Genomic DNA, 17,115 nt, shown 5'->3' with positions numbered 1-17,115 from the left:
AGGAATACAGCATTTGAAAAAAGCACAAGAATGACCAAAAGGAAAAGTTGCAGGGATTCAAACTTATGATACATGCCAGATGCAGTAAAATATTAACCTGAACTCTGCATCGGAAAAGAAAATGTTCTTGCTTAAAAAAAAATGTTTCATTTAAAACAGGAAGAGTAAGGGTATCATAGTACAGATTAGAAAGGCCAACACTGCACATTTAACATAGTTTCATTAGCCTAGTGTTTCTACCTTTGGTACATCAACCTTCATGACAACTAGATCTTGTCCCAATACTTATAACAAGTTGAACTCATCTTCCCCCCCCCCCCAGCTTAACATTCAAACTAACAGAATTCTCAATAACCAGTGTATAAATAATGATGCAAGTTAATTCATGGGAAGCCCCTTAGAACTTAAATCGCAGCCAGGCCTTTAATTCGACGTCTAATTTAGTCTTCTGCTTTGCAGATAGGATGGTTTTTTTTGCCTTTCTGTTGCATATTTCTAGAACCATCAAAATCTTATCGTTTTAAAAAATGTTTGATGTATCCCTAGGCAAGACCTGAGAACTGCACCTTTCCTCTGCAAAAAAGTACCAGAAAAATATGAGGTGTTTTTTTTTTTCAAGTATATTGTCAAATTGTAAATAGCTATCTGAGTACTGCTCTTTTTTTAAAATAAAAAAAAAATCACACCCTAAAAGATATTCCTTATTCAGGCCGGCCTAGACTTTCAAGCAACCAAATTAAACTTTGCAACTAAATTGTTATTTAGTCCCCTATCTGAATGTAGACGTCACCAGTCTGACAATAGAAAGCTTCTCTATTGGTAGACTAGCCTGAGAAACTGTTAACATTGTGCTTGACGACAACACTTTAATAATCAGAATTAAATAAAAATTCCTCTGACAGTGAGCATGCTCACTAATTCCAATATTTGCTTTCACGGTCCTATTTTAAGCATTCCTCATCAAACGGGAATTAAAAACAAATCCGTTCTTCCAAATTTTACTTTTCCTTCAAGTAGCATGTGCATTATAACATGTTTTAAGACTATGCTTCTAACCCCCATCGACTGTTAAAATTAAACAGCTTTTAAACAAGAACCATTTTAATTCTCCAAATTGGGGAACGTTTGAAATGAAATACCTGTTTTGCTGAGAACACTGAATCAATATCATAATAAAGTTCTGGGTTTTATTTTTTATTCTTTTTTAACCCCATACCAAAAAAAAAAAAAAAAAAACCATGTATCTGTACAACGGCTATTAAACATACATTTTTTCTAGTTTGGCAAAAATGTAAATTTCTCAGATTGGTGATATTAAGCAATGTTATTTATTGCCATGTATCTCTTTCCTTACTTAAAAGACAAAAAGAATTCAAAGTATACCGAACCCTTCGCTTTTTTTTTTCCTCCCCAAAGCAGATTAAACGCCTTCTTCTATTTCAAAAAAAACACAAATTAAAAATGTTTACACAAGATTCTATGGTTAAAAGGGAAGAGAAATGCAGGTTGTGAATTTAGAGTTTTCCGTATAAATTCTGGCTATGTTTTTTATAAACGTTTATCGTAACACTGTTTGATCAAATAAATGACGCACAGCTGTCTAAAATTTCCATAAACACCATTAAAAATCCAAAGTTGATATGATACTGAACCTTAAGTCCTCAAAAGTTCAAAAAGACAGTTTTGACATGTACAGCTACACAACAGCAGACGTCCCCTTAAAATACCAACGGGCTGGTCCAAAGGCGAAGAACAAAAGTTACAGGCAAAGCATCCATTTCAGTGGTTTTGTCGCGCAGGGAAACCTTATTTCTTGGTGAGGACTGAAAGCTCCGCCTAGAAACATTTCATATGTCATCTTCGTCATCTTCATCTTGAGAAGATCCGGCCTGGTTGATTGCACTGGCAGAGGCAGCTGCAAGCTGGGCCTGTTGCGCAGCCTGTTGCATTTGAAGCCATTCCTGCTGGGCCAGCTCTGCCTGCTGTTGTCTAGCCTACGAAGAAGGAAAAGCAAGAATTAGAGTGTGAATTAATGCAGTGCAATGTATATCACTATATACCTGCCAGCTTTGGGGGGTGGGTGGGAATTACATAGCTCAGTGGTTCTTCCAAACTTGGCAACTTTAAGACTTGTGGACTTCAACTCCCAGAATTCTCCAGCCAGCTCTGCTTAGAGTGAATTAATGCGGTGCAATGTATATCACTATATACCTGCCAGCTTTTTGGGAGGGGGGTGGGAATTACATAGCTCAGTGGTTCTTCCAAACTTGGCAACTTTAAGACTTGTGGACTTCAACTCCCAGAATTTCTGTGGTACCATAGAAAGGATGCTGAAATGTGCATGTTTTATCCATTTCTCAATTTGAGGGACTATATACAGTGGCAGTGGAAGATTAGATGCTGCGGAAATCCTAACCTTAGAATCATCCTAAGCGATTCCTAACAGTCAAAACTTCTCGGTCTTGTATCTCTTTGTGCTTCTTGAAAGCTGTAAGCAAAGTGAATTATACAATGTGTACTACAGAAAATATTTTTTGAGGGAGAAGGGAGGTTCTAAATTGTGAAAAGTAAATACAAAAATAAATCTCTTAAAATAACATAGCGATTAGGTTTAGTATAGAACTTTTTATAGCACACAGAACTTTCACCATGCATCTAACAGCATCACAGAATTGGAAGAGACCACAAAAATCATCCAAGCCAACTGTTTGCTATGTGCAGGGAAATCAGCTAAACCATCCTTGAGGCGTGGCTGTCATCTATTCAAGTCAGCGTTTTGATGCCATACTACAGTGGTTCCCAAACTTGGCAACTTTAAGACTTGTGGACTTCAACTCCCAGAATTCTGGGAGTTGAAGTCCACAAGTCTTAAAGTTGCCAAGTTTGGAAGAACCACTGACATAGCTTTTAGCAAGGCAGTTATAGAGCCTTTTCCTTTAAAACAATAACTTGGGGGTAACAAGCCTGTTTTACTCGTTTACCTACTTAACCGTTCTGACTCCCTTTCTCCGTTCAGGAACGAAAGCCAAAAGCCACGTAACTAAAAAGGTTTCCTTTAATCAGTCCACGCTCTTGTTGGCTGCAAGCCCAAATAAACAAAGATAATAGCTCCGGCAGAAAGTCCTATAACTCACAGCACAATGCAAACCCGGCTTCTCTTATCTCAAGTCACTTATCCAAGTTGGCTTCTCTCGGTTTGTAAACGCGAGCAAGAACAATCACTAGAACGGGAACATTGACTTCTGCAACCAGGGCGTGGCACCAGCAGTCTCTTTTATCAGCAGGGGGAGATCCTAACGAGCAACAGCTGCTCGTTATCATCTCCTGTAAGTACTCAGTTGTTCTTTACGCTGAGTAGCCCTGCGCCTGCGTGCATCCTGATACCGTGACCCGTCAAAACTGCGCTCGACTAAGCCGCGACCGATTAAACTGCGTCGCTGACGTCATCAACAGGGCGACAACAGCGAGTGTGGAGAAAGAAGGGCGCTTTAAATAGCGCTTTGAAAGCAAGCTGATTCAACTTAAGGTAAGGGTTAGCTTTAGGGTTAGGTTAAGGGTTAAGATTAGGTTTAGGGTTAGGTTAAGGGTTAGGTTTAGGGGGGTTAGGTTTAGGGGTTAATTTTAGCTTTAGCGTTTACAGCGTGCTTCTATCTCTGCGCTGTTGTCGCCCCGTTGATGACATCAGCGGCGCGGTTTAGTCGGGCGCGGTTTAGTCGAGCGCGGTTTTGTGGTGGAACCTCCTGAAACAACTCCCAAATGCTTTCATGAACATTCCCTTTGATCCAACGCTCTGCCGCCACCTGGTGGCCAACCAGTCTCTCCTCGCCCTGCTCGAAGTCGACACCCTGTCCAGGGTCCTCCACCTCCTCCAAGGCCGACTCATAAGACCCCTCGCTGTCGGAGTCTGGCGGCAGCTCCAACGGCTCCTGCCGAGCCACAACACTTAACTATTACAATTTGGAGGTTCTCCCACTCCTGATGACTCTGGGTGGTTTACAGTAATGAAAAATTAGATCAAAAAAGAAGAGAGATTCATATTTAGTCTGAAGATAGACATAGAAACAGAAACCCATCAATGGGGGCTTCACCTTCAACCTACGGCAAGGTGTGGGAGAATAACAAGGTCTTCACAGTAACTTCCTGAACATTATCAAGGTAGTTGTCACTGGGATCAAACAGGAGACACTCCTCACTCCTTTTGAATGTTCATCCTGGTACTGGGATACTTAACACAAAGAGAATTAATGGCTTTATTTATACTGATTGGGGAAAATGAGATTACAAGAGTTAGCAGCCACACAATGCGGAAAAAAAACATTGAAAGGATTTATTAGTGCTGTTTGTCTAGCAGGCTGAGTCCCAAGCCCCTTGGGATAAACAAAAGTTGAAAGTATGAAAGCAATTAAAGTCTTGTCCGTTATAGGCAGCAGCTGCAAGCAAGCTAATTAAGGTCACAGAGCTAAGCTTGTTAACTTGCAGTTAGCACTGTTTAGAGGCATGTTCACTGCAGAGAAAAACAGCTCAAGAGATGCTTAGGCAATTGCTTGCTTTGCAAGGGGGGGGGAAACGAGTCAAGTACAGGATGGATACTAACTGATTGTGATAGCAAATATGTGACAGAGGGAGGGAGAGGGAGACAGGGGACAGAAAGAGACTGCAAAGACTATAAATGTGGGCATTTGTTCACAAATTCATTTTTTTCACCCCTATCGTAACTTCAAACTGATACAGTTGTTGTGGCCCAGCAGGAGCCGTTGGAGCTGCCACCAGACTCCGACAGCGAGGGGCCCTATGAGTCTGCTCTGGAGGATGTGGAGGACCTTGGACAGGGTTCCGACTCTGAACAGGGTGCAGAGAGGCTGGTTGGCCACCAGGAGGTGCCTGAGCCTTGGACCAGAAGGGAGGAGACAAGGGAGAGTGATCCGGACGCCAACAGTGAGTTGTTCCTGGTTGCCCGGCACCGAAGAGCTAATAGGCGTCAGGAACAGTTGCGCAGTTACAGGAGGTAATTGCACTCAGCTGGTGGTCATTAGGTTCCTCTCCAGACTATAAAAGGACTGCTTGTGCACACGCCCCTCTTTGCAGAAGTCAACACAGGATCGAATGTCAGAGAACATTATTGTGAGCTTGGCAGGCTGGATTGCTGCCAAGCCTTATCTATGCTGGATTGCTGCCCAAGCTTGTCTGTGCCGGTTTGCTGCCAAGGACCTGTCTGTCTGTTAATTAAATGCCGTAACTTATCTTTGGCTCGGAGTGTGTGTTGGTGTGGGATGAGGGGGGTCAGAACAGTTGTTAACAAGGTCTACCTGTAGATGACAATGTACTCTGTGTGTCAACACATTGTATATACCTCTAAATTACGGAGCTGTAGATAACTATGTTGTCTTGTAAGATAGACTCTATATTAGGAATCTTAGTCTCAGAGAATGCTGTCAACAAACTTAAGGCAGAACGAGACTTTTGTTGCACTTCTGGCATACTGGTCAAAATTGACTAGTCCTGCCATTAGCGACAGGAAGAAATGCTTCAAGGCTCATAGATATAATTAGAGATGGTAAACTAATCCTTTCCTCCTCTAAGCAGGTACTAAATGCTTTATGTGAAGGCCACAATATCAGTATCTATGACAATGGCCATGGCATATAGATTGTGACTTAAAATATAACATGACAAAATAGCTTGAATTAAAACAGGAAATAAAAGAAACATAGATATTTTGTGTGTCGAAGAAATTAAGGAAAAGGGGAAGAACGTAATAAATCTGAATGTGATCTGATTTTGTGGGTTGAATATATGTAAGGAAATAAAGGTGTAGATTTAAATATGAACGTATTGGCTAAAATGTACAGTATGTCAGAAAGTACAACCTGATATTGTTTAGGTTGTCATGGATAAATATGAAAGTAGAAACCTACAGATTAGGAGTAGCTGCATATTATATTCCACTGAAAGGATAATGGAAGAACCAGAAATGAATTTACCAGGAAACTGTATAACGTTCTTAATAATGAATGCAACACAGGGCAACAATTATTCTACTAGATGATATATGAATGGGAGGATGGGAATAAGATAAGAAAGAACAGATGAAGCAATTTGGCTGTTTGTCAAGATGAAGGACACTTGTGATAGCTTGATAAGCACCTGCTTAACAAGTTTCAAGTTTAAGGTTGCTTACATGACAAAGGAATTAATGCAAATCTAAGGGCACAACTTAATTATGTATGAGATTGAGACAATTAGTGAAATATGGAACAAGGGTGAGCTGAATGTGGGACAGGCCACTTTTCAGCAGCATGAAGAATGGATCTAAGAAAAAAAAATGGACCTGGAAGGAAAGAAATGAGACTTGAGAATAAAATGAGTGAAGAATAAGACAGTATGAGTTCTGGAGAAGTATTACAGAATAGAATAATTTCCAATTAGAATGAATGAAATATGAGTATAAGCAAAGAATGTGCTACAGAATTGTTTATCTAGTGTGAAATGTTGTGGCCCAGCAGGAGCCGTTGGAGCTGCCACCAGACTCCGACAGCGACGGGCCCTATGAGTCGGCTCTGGAGGATCCTGGACAGGGTTCCGACTCCGAGCAGGGCGGAGAGAGGCTGGTTGACCATCAGGAGGCACCTGAGCTTTGGACCAGTGGGGAGGAGACAAGGGAGAGTGATCCGGACGCCAACAGTGAGTTGCTCCTGGATGCCCGGCACCAAGAGCTAATAGGTGTCAGGAACAATTGCGCATTACAGGAGATGATTGTACTTAGCTGGTGGTCATTAGGCTCCTCTCCAGACTATAAAAAGACTGCTGGGTGGTGGGAAGGCGAGAAGGAAGGGGGGGAGCGGATCTGGAGAGAGGAGTGGTAGAGGGGGAGGGGAAGTAGGGTAGAGGGGGATGATGGAGGGAAGATAGAAAGTTGGAGGGTGGTGGAAGAAAGAGGTGTATGGAGAATGGAAGAGGTATATTGGGCTTTTATTTTCTGGGGCATTGTTGACAAGAGGAATTGATGCAATTATTGTTTAATACTGTATGGTGTATACATGTGACTGTATGAAAATGAAAATGAAAAAATAAAAACATATATACAAAAAAAAATGGACTGCTTGTGCACACGCCCTTTTTGCAGAAGTCAACACAGGAACTAATGTTGGAGAACAGAATTGTGAGTTTGGCAGGCTGGATTGCTGCCAGGGCTTATCTGTGCTGGATTGCTGCCAAGGACATGTCTGTCTGTGAATAAATTCCGTAAAGTATCTTTGGTTTGGAGTGTTTTGGTGTGGGACGAGGGGGGGTCAGAACAGTGAAGTATAAAAAAGGATGCATGGTAATGTGGATGAGGGAGAGATGTTTAAAACAATAACTGCTGCAAAAGGGGAAGATGACAAAAAGGTTTTGTGTTACGCATATAGAAAGAAAAAAGATGTTTTCAAAGAATGTAACCTGAGAGAGAGCAAAAAATGGTAAAAATCAAAAGAGAGACAGACTCAATTATTATTGGAGCATGATATTACAGGTGAAACTCGAAAAATTAGACTATCGTGCAAAAATTCATTTATTTCAGTAATGCAACTTAAAAGGTGAAACTAATATATGAGATAGACTCATTACATGCAAAGCAAGAAGATGTTTTGTTTCTCATCCAAGAAGCTTCTTCAGCTCCGACAGAATCCTTCCAGAGCTGCTTGGTTGAGAAGCGAAACATCTTCAAAAGGAGCCGAGGTGGCGCAGTGGTTAGAGTGCAGCACTGCAGGCTACTTCAGCTGACTGCAGTTCTGCAGTTCAAATCTCACCGGCTCAGGGTTGACTCAGCCTTCCATCCTTCCGAGGTGGGTAAAATGAGGACCCGGATTGTTGTTGGGGACAATATGCTGACTCTGTAAACCGCTTAGAGAGGGCTGAAAGCCCTATGAAGCGGTATATAAGTCTAACTGCTATTGCTATTGCTATTCAAAAGGAAAAAAAACAAGAAAGTCCAGTTGCCTCCTGAAAAAGCACCTTTGGGACAAAAATGACCTGGATGGCTGAGAATCTCCACAGACTCTTCTTCCTAAGATTGCACAGAGTTGTTTCTTCATAGAAGCACAGGAAACAAACATTACATGGCCAGCAGCGGCCTTGCAAAATCCCAGATTGAGTTTGCTTGGTCAGCCGCAAGAGAAGCTGAGGAAGGTGCCTTGGAATGCTTTGTACCATGATGCTGATTTAGGCTGGCTGGGAGGGGTTGGGAAGGGCCTAACCAGGAATATTTGGATCGGAATGGATCCTCAACTATCAGCTGATGGGATCTGGTTAACAACAGCAACAGAAAATGCTGGGATTGCCATTGCTAAGTGACGCACTCACATGACATCAAGCTTTATGACCACATCACTTAGCCACAGAAGTTCTGGTCCGAATTGCTACTGGTAATTTCATGGTAGTGGATCTGGGTACTTGAGAGACCGCCTACTGCCAATCACCTCCACTCGACCTATTAGATCCCATAGACTAGGCCTCCTCCGAGTCCCATCTGCCGGTCAATGTCGACTGGCAACCACGCGGAGGAGAGCCTTCTCGGTGGCAGCTCCGACCCTATGGAACGATCTCCCCGTGGAGATTCGTACCCTCACCACCCTCCAGACCTTCCGCACAGCCCTCAAAATCTGGCTATCCCGTCAGGCCTGGGGCTAAAGACTGTAACCCACCCGAATGGTACAAATGTTGTGTTTTTTAATGACGTATTGTCCTATGTGTTAAATGTTTGTTCCCCCCCCCCTTTTTTCGAGTTGTAAGCCGCCCTGAGTCCCCTCAGGGAAAAGGGCGGCATATAAATAAACTTCTACAATTCTACTGTAACTCAAGTATTACCTGTGTAGTACTTTAACAAGGTGGAAAAACAGAACGAGAGAAAAGATTTCATTTTGTGAGATTGCAAACTGGCACATTTCCTTCAATATCTGAAAAAGTTCAGCTATGCAATAGTCTTACTATGAGTACTTACAGTGAAATATTTTGGCTTGGACTGAAAGTTCAAATTCTACTAAATTTTTATTTAAGCGTATCCATTTTCATCTATTATATACCTACACAGATCTAGCCCAGAAGATGTCTTAAGTCATTTCCATGACGTAGACTAGGATTACAACTAAAGAAAACGAAAAACCCGGGTGTTTTGAAACGGTAAGTAGCAAAATTTGGCCAATCTGGCAGGTTGCAGTTACAAAAATTCCAAGGGCTATCAAACCTGAGGCAAGCGGATCCATTTTCATTGATGATAACATTTATTTACAGAAATATAGACAAAATCACAGCCGTTATTCCATGAATTGAAGAAGCTGGACTGGAGTTAGAGCAGTGTTTCTCAACCTTGGCAACTTTAAGTCCTATGGACTTCAACTCCCAGAATCCCCCCAGCCAGCTGTGGTTGAGAAACACTGAGTTAGAGGAACCCAGAATCTACTCCGCATTCAGCCGTTGAAGTTCTATGAATCAGTTTGAGCTAATAAATTCCCCCTCACTTTTTTTTTTTAGCCCTAGGGCATTTAAAAGCATTGTTGCAAACTGAGAAGAGAATACTATGTACCTTGAGTTCCTGGAAGAGAAGCAGGATGTTGATGTTAATTACTTCAATTAATTAGCAGAAAGTGTTACATACACAGTATTCATAACTGTTTTCCCACTTACTTTTGCAAATAACTCCTGTTGTTGCCTTAGGAGTTCTTCTTCAGGAATGCCACTGTTTTCCAAACGGGAATTAGCCTTTCTTCTTTTTAATGCTACAGTTTTGCATTCTTGTAAGACTTCTTTGACCTCACTGATATAGGAGCCAAATCCCAAGCTTTCTAATGCTAGGAATAAAAAAATATATATGATAAAGTCAAATAATTTTAGATAAAAAGATAGGGATCTAGCATAACTGGCAATCTGCATATGAATATAAAATGATTTGTGTATTTTTATTGCTCACACAGTATTTATAAATTATAATGCAAAGTCTTCATGTTGGTAGCCTTTTAAGAAATAACAAAAAAGTTGGGATGAAGTCCCTTTATTGATATAAAACTTTTGGATATAAATGGATTATTTCACCTGAATAAGGAGAGCGCCAACTTCCACTGATAAAAAGGGATACCAACCAAATGCAATCCATCATAAATATCCCACCTGAAGCTAATCTGTATGTAAACAACAGACATAAAATGGAGACACCATTTCCTATACTATTTTAAATCTCCAGGAAACTGTCATACACAGATTATATATCTACTTCATATAGTTCTATAGATGGGTAGTCCTTAACCTACAATTACAATTGGGACCAGAACTTCTGTTGCTAAGCAAGGTGATTGTAAAGTGAGTTTACACCCAATTTTATGGCTTTTTCGACACAGTTGTTAAGCAAATCACTGCACCTATTAAATGATCACTGCGTTTTTAAGTTAATCACACAGTCATTAAACAAATGTAACTTTACCCATTGTCTTTCCTTGTTAGAAATCAGTTGGTAAGGTCATTGGACAGGACATTGCAACATTATAAATACTTGTCAGTTGCCAAGCCCCTGAATTTTGATCATGTGACTTTGGGGATGCTATGATGCTCGTGAGTGGGAGGGCTAGTTATAACTTTTTTTCAGTGACACTGTAATTATGAATGGTCTCTAAACGAATAGTTTAAGAGGACTACCTATATTTTGCAAAATATTAAATCAAATGCTTATCTGAGACCAATGAATCACTTGAATATATTGACACATATGTAGATTCAATACTAATGTAATATTAGATATTTTGATGCTTGTTTCATAACATTGGATCCACATTTGTCAGGATTCAATACTGTATCATCAGGTTAATTGTAAGAAAGGGAAAAAAATTCACTAACTGAGTCTAGTGAAAAATCATGATGTGCTATATACTTTTCCAAGTGGAAATATTTTAATTAAAGAACTATTTAAATCTGTTACATCTCCCAACCCATTCCTTTAATTAAAAAAAAACACAATATAGAGTCTTAAAATTGTTCTAAATGTCAGCCAGATTTATCTCTTCGCTCATACAATAATCTTTTCAGATCTGTTTGGCTTTCTGAAGAGTTCTGCTTTGATGCTGAGGCATTGCTGACAAAAAAGATATAGACCTCATCAAAGAGTGAAACTACTTTGCAAGTCCAGGATAAATATTTTCTTAAATTGTGCAGAAACATTTAAAGTTCAGAGTGTGTTGAATGACTAGATTTTTTTGTTCTTTTAGTATCGTGAAATTTATATTAAACGTTTGAAACACAATATAACATTGTGCCGAATGTAATGGAAAAGGGCAAAAATGACTTCCTTTAACTGTGTATCATTTAACTTTTCCAGAAAATTAAGAATTTAAGAATTAAGAGATTTAAGGGCTGATAAGGCTAGAGAATACTGTACATTTTATCGAACGACTAAAAGTCCTCAACTGCGAATGAGAAAAATACCACTAACTTCTATGCTTGCAATATCATGCCTAGCTATTATTTTAAACCAGATGCAGTAGATAAGTAAAAATAAAACTGAAAGTTCAAGGACTCACAAAAAAAACGTAAATATGTTAAGTTCCTTGATTAAAGTTGGCCAAAAGAGGCCAACTTATATTAACTGATTAGTCCAGGAAAACAAATACTTAAGATACTTATTTGCACCATTCATTTGCTACCTCTCTATCTGCTTCCTGGCACATCATTTTCCTTGTCCATCATAGCCAAAAGAATGGGAATCCCCAGTGTGCCATAAAGGCATGAGTTTAGGTGTAGTCTAATACAACAGGGAGCAATCTTCGAATCTTGAACCACACAAATGCTCATAAAACCAAATATTCTTTAACTACAAATGAGAGGGCAAAGAGAAGAGACACAGCCAGTTTAACATTGGCCTTGGCCTATGCAAACATTGGCTCTGAGATAGAGAAGGCTTCTGTATAGCCACATTGCTGTTAATAGGACAAAGGTAACTCCAAAAAGTTATTACTGCAGAAGAACAGGCAGAAAATATTAAGATGAATCAGACTATCATTCAATTATTTTGCTAGTCAAGCCAGCACAATGTGCCAAGTCTTGGGCATGCATAGGTTGAATGAGATGTTAGTTTCAACCTTGGGTAATTATGTGCAAAATCTATGAGCAAAATTGAATAGCCACTATTTGTTACATGCCCAAGCGTAACCAAAATACATCCATCACTCTGTGGTACCATAGAAAGGATGCTGAAATGTGCATGTTTTATCCATTTCTCAATTTGAGGGACTATATACAGTGGCAGTGGAAGATTAGATGCTGCGGAAGTCCTAACCTTAGAATCATCCTAAGTGATTCGTAACAGTCAAAACTTCTCGGTCTTGTATCTCTTTGTGCTTCTTGACAGCTGTAAGCAAAGTGAATTATACAATGTGTACTATAGAAAATATTTTTTGAGGGAGAAGGGAAGTTCAAAACTGTGAAAAGTAAATGCAAAAATAAATATCTTAAAATAACATAGCAATTAGGTTTAGTATAGAACTTTTTATAGCACACAGAACTTTCACCATGCATCTAACAGCATCATAGAATTGGAAGAGACCACAAAAATCATCCAAGCCAACTGTTTGCTATGTGTAGGGAAATCAGCTAAACCATCCTTGAGGCGTGGCTGTCATCTATTCAAGTCAGCGTTTTGATGCCATACTACAGTGGTTCCCAAACTTGGCAACTTTAAGACTTGTGGACTTCAACTCCCGGAATTCTCCAGCCAGCAGAGCTGGCTGGAGAATTCTAGGAGTTGAAGTCCACAAGTCTTAAAGTTGCCAAGTTTGGGAACCACTGCCATACTAGAATAACATGATGTAGAACAAGTATATGCAGAAAGCCAAGAACCAGCTATGGGAGCGGGTCTGTCACCCTGAAAGCCTTCCATCTCTGAAAGTTAAAAAAAATATAATACTAGTCTGTTGATGTAGCACAGTGAAACCACTCTCGTTTTTGCTGCTTTTTCATTTTCTATTCTTAAAGCAGCAAACATCTCTCGATTCCGAAAACAGTATTATCAAAAACCAGCTGAATGAAACAAGGACCTTGGTTACTTTCACTGTTGTCTTCTGTTCACTAAATACAACGTAGAACCCACCATAATAATTCCTTTTAGAAAAGTTAATAAGAATTCATCGTCTACTCAAAGCTGTCTTGTGAGACTCGTCAAAGAGCCATGACTAACATTCTCGGATTAGGATCCTTCAGTTTCATTTGAAGGCAAGCAAAGAGAACAAAATCGTTTTTAGAAAGTTACAGGAAGCAAAGGATTACAATTAGCCATCTTCTCAAATAGAAAACATTCCTGTTTTTTTTAACATATTTATTCAGCTTCATGTAGCCTTTTTTCCCCCTTTTAGATGATTCCCTAAAGCCTTGCATAAAAATCAATAGTGCCTCCTTTTCCAATTACAGAATTTACTACTGCTACAGAATTCTACGTAGGTATTTCATTTAAAAAATGTGCTTGTTTAGAATTAAGCTGACATCTGCAGTGTCTCTTTCATGCAAACTTATTAAGATACAACAATTTAAGAGATACAAAAATTTCCAGATAAACAGCTCTTGCCTGTCGGATTTCTACTGTTAGCAAGTTGCCTGAAGGGATGGAATGTGCAATGAACTAGCTTTAATAGGGAGCAGAGAGGCAGACACTGAAGTGCAGATGAGTATCTCAGGCAAAGTACAGGTGGCCCTTGGTTTACAAGAGTTTGTTTAAAGTTACGACGGTACTGAGAAATGTGATTTACGCCCATTTTCCAGAGTTATGACCACATCTCCATGTTCTTGTGGTCAAAATTCAGACGCTTGGCAAATGGTTCATGTTTAAAACCAAGGTCACTTTTTGCAATCTTCTCACAAGCAAAGTCAATGGGGAAGCCATTGACTTATTTAACAATGAGATTACTAATTTATCAACTGCAGTGATTCGTTTAACAACTGTGGCAAGGAAGGTTGTAAAAATGGGGCAAAAACTCAAGCAATTCCTAAACTTAGCAACATCAATTTTGGGCATTGTGGTCCTTGAGGACTACCTGTATACCAAGTATATTTTTAACTCTCAAGCGAGAGGGCTAGTAGGACTGGATTACTGTAACGCGCTCTACATGGGGCTGCCCCTGAAGAGTGTTCAAAGACTGCAGTTGGTCCAGAATGCAGCCGCGTGAGCGATATTGGGTGTACCTAGATACACCCAGGTTACACCCATCCTCCGCGAGCTGCACTGGCTCCCCATTGGTCTCTGGACGCGCTTTAAGGTGCTAGTCATTACTTTTAAAGCCCTACATGGTTTAGGACCTGGCTACCTGAGAGACCGCCTCCTGCCACTTACCTCCCAACGACCAACAAGATCGCACAGATTGGGCCTCCTCCGGGTGCCGTCGGCCGGACAATGCCGGTTGGCGGCCCCCCGGGGGAGAGCCTTCTCTGTAGCTGCGCCGGCCCTATGAAACGACCTACCCATAGAGATCCGGACCCTTACCACTCTTCCGGCCTTCCGTAAAGCCACCGAGACCTGGCTGTTCCGGCAGGCCTGGGGCTGTTGATCAATATCCAGCCCCACTCTTAACAGAATGGATGGTGTGGAATTTTAATAATTGTATTTTTATTTTTATTTTTACGTGTTTCTTTTATCGCCCAGTGTCCCAAGGGAGTGGGCGGCATACAAATGTTAATAAATTGAAATTGAATTGCAAAGGGAGGGGGAGATGAAGGGCATTAAAAGTTATAGCTTCATGGCTTCTAAGAGAGCAACCAAGGGGAAATTAAAGGTCTCCTCTCATAGATCATAGAGCCGAGGTGGCGCAGTGGTTAAATGCAGCACTGCAGGCTACTTCAGCTGACTGCAGTTCGGCTGTTCAAATCTCACCGGCTCAAGGTTGACTCAGCCTTCCATCCTTCCGAGGTGGGTAAAATGAGGAGCCGGATTGTTGTTGGGGGCAATATGCTGACTCTGTAAACCGCTTAGAGAGGGCTGAAAGCCCTATGAAGCGGTATATAAGTCTAACTGCTATTGCTATTGCTATTGCTATTGCTATCAAGGGCTGGGGAGAAACCGAAAGGGTTTCCCAGGGCGGGTGAAGGAGCAAGGCCCTGGCCGAGGAGGAGGTTCTTGCCTTGGATAACGTGCTCGGGAGAGATGGTTTTCTTCTCGGACTTGTTGCAGATCTCGTTAGCCTCGGAGGAGATGAGGTGGATGAACTCGGTGCAGCAGTTGACAACCAGCTCCCGGGCGTCGTTGGCCACCCGCACGTTGGGCAGCGTCTCCTTGATCATCTTATTGATGGCCGCCCGCGGGATGGTCAAGTCGTCGTCGTTGCCGGAAGAAGAAGCCATGCTGGATCGGTCGCTAAACGAGCACCGGCTTTACCAGCTTCGGGGAGGCGACCCAGCAAAGGGAACGGGAAGCCACGGGACGCCGGGAGGGCGCAGGAGCCGCAGCAGCGATGCAGGAGGAGGAGGATCTCCCTCCGCGGCCAGGAAGCGTTCCTGGAGCCCGGGCGGGAAGCGCCGCCGAACTCCTTCTCCAGTGCCAGAGTCGCAGCAGCGACAACCATCAGCGCTGCCTCCGCCACATCCCTCCGGGCTCTTCTGCTGCTGCTGTTGCCTCACCAAGGCAAGGAAGCCCCTCCTGGCTTTGGCCCGTCGGCGAACCTCCCCGGTTACGCAGAGCCGGCAACCCCCGGGCTCCTTCGGGCTCCTTTCACCCAGACGCGCCACGCAGCGCCGAGAACAAGGGAAGAACTTGCGACAGACGATCAGCCCTAGGCGGCGGCGGCGGCAGCGGCGGCGGCGCACGCCACTTCCGCCGGAAGCGCCTCCTCGTGGTCCACCCTAGTTCCGTTTCCGGTTTAGAACGGAAACGAGCGCCTTTTGAACGGGAAGGCAGTGCTGTTATACCTCCGTTAGAGCGGTGTTTCTCAACCTTGGCCACTTGAAGATGTCCGGACTTCAACTCCCAGAATTCCCCAGCCAGCATTCGCTGGCTGGGGAATTCTGGGAGTTGAAGTCCGGACATCTTCAAGTGGCCAAGGTTGAGAAACACTGCGTTAGAGAACGCTCGGTTTCTATTTCCCCTTGACTGTAGCGAGGTAACATTTAGCCAGGGAATTCCCCAGAACGTGGACTTGACCGGGTGGGAGCATTGCGCATGCTCAGCGACACTATGTTGCTCTCGTGGCGTGTTAAGAGTCTCGGCCGGTCATTTTTGAGCTCTTGATGCTTCCTGGATTTAGTTGTTCGTTGGCAGATGTTTCCCTTGCCCAAATAGATAGCAACAGCACTTAGACTTACAGCCCTCTCTAAGCGGGTTTACAGAGTCAGCCCCAACGATTTGTCCTCATTTTACCCACCTCGGAAGGATGGAAGGCTGAGTCAACCTTGAGCCTGGTGAGACTCGAACCGCCAAATTGCAGCTGGCAGTCAGCAGAAGCAGCCTGCGATACTGTACAATAATCATTGCGCCACCATGGCTCATAAGATAGTATCAGTGCGAGTGTGAGGTTTGATGCCTGCTAGTTTTGATGTTTTCTCTCTCATTGTCTTAGCACTATTCCAACTTGTCAATAGCAAAGCAAAAATATAAGTAGAGGTCAGCAGCAGGCAAAAAAGTCATATCCTTGTTCAGGTTTTGCCCTGTGATGCAAAGTTTTGCCCATTTAAAGTTGCAGAAGAGAGTTTTAGTGATAGGTAACATTGATGCTGTTGAGATCGGGTCTATATGATACAGTTTGACAGACTTTGAGGATAAAATAAGGATGGCATAACAATAGGAATGTTTTTGTCACAACTCTTGGATGTTAGTTTGTGTGACATGTTATTGCGCTTGTGCAATTTCTTTTATAAATAATCTAGAGTCAAGTCATTAAGAAAATAGGTTGCTTTTTAAAAGAAGTCCAATAGCTATTATGCCTTTCCAGGGATAGGCAAGAACCCCAGTATATATACTAGAGTAGGGGTGTCAAACTCGCGGTCCAAGGCAGGATGAGTCACGTGCTGGCCCCGCCCCTACCCAAAAAGCACCAAGGAAAAGATTTATCTGTGAGGGAATTAGAAATAACTTTTAGTTGCAGCTGTAAAATATAACACTGCATGTGCAGCTTTTTATAA

General features: G+C 42.0%; 1 protein-coding gene across 1 annotated transcript; it reads right to left on the bottom strand.

Annotated features, from left to right (window-relative positions):
• Positions 1-316: 316 nt before the first annotated feature.
• On the bottom strand, positions 317-15,790 carry DR1 (down-regulator of transcription 1). Its single transcript, XM_032218501.1, has 3 exons — positions 15,123-15,790; positions 9,661-9,824; positions 317-1,994 (listed from the first exon to the last, which is right to left on the bottom strand). Exons 1-3 carry the CDS (start codon positions 15,340-15,342, stop codon positions 1,848-1,850), a joined length of 531 nt encoding a protein of 176 aa, XP_032074392.1. The 5' UTR covers positions 15,343-15,790; the 3' UTR covers positions 317-1,847.
• Positions 15,791-17,115: the final 1,325 nt, after the last annotated feature.

This window comes from Thamnophis elegans, chromosome 5 (genome assembly GCF_009769535.1).
Source record: "Thamnophis elegans isolate rThaEle1 chromosome 5, rThaEle1.pri, whole genome shotgun sequence".
NCBI classification, from domain to species: Eukaryota; Metazoa; Chordata; class Lepidosauria; order Squamata; family Colubridae; genus Thamnophis; species Thamnophis elegans.
This window is presented reverse-complemented; position numbering and strand designations above follow the sequence as displayed.

Excerpts from the sequence above, each read along its gene's own strand:
- DR1 (XM_032218501.1), bottom strand. The coding sequence starts at position 15,342 with ATGGCTTCTTCTTCCGGCAACGACGACGACTTGACCATCCCGCGGGCG. Across the intron at positions 9,825-15,122 it reads TCCCGAGCACGTTATCCAAG|CATTAGAAAGCTTGGGATTT; the intron begins GCAAGAACCTCC and ends TTTTATTCCTAG. Across the intron at positions 1,995-9,660 it reads AACAGGAGTTATTTGCAAAA|GCTAGACAACAGCAGGCAGA; the intron begins GTAAGTGGGAAA and ends CCTTCTTCGTAG.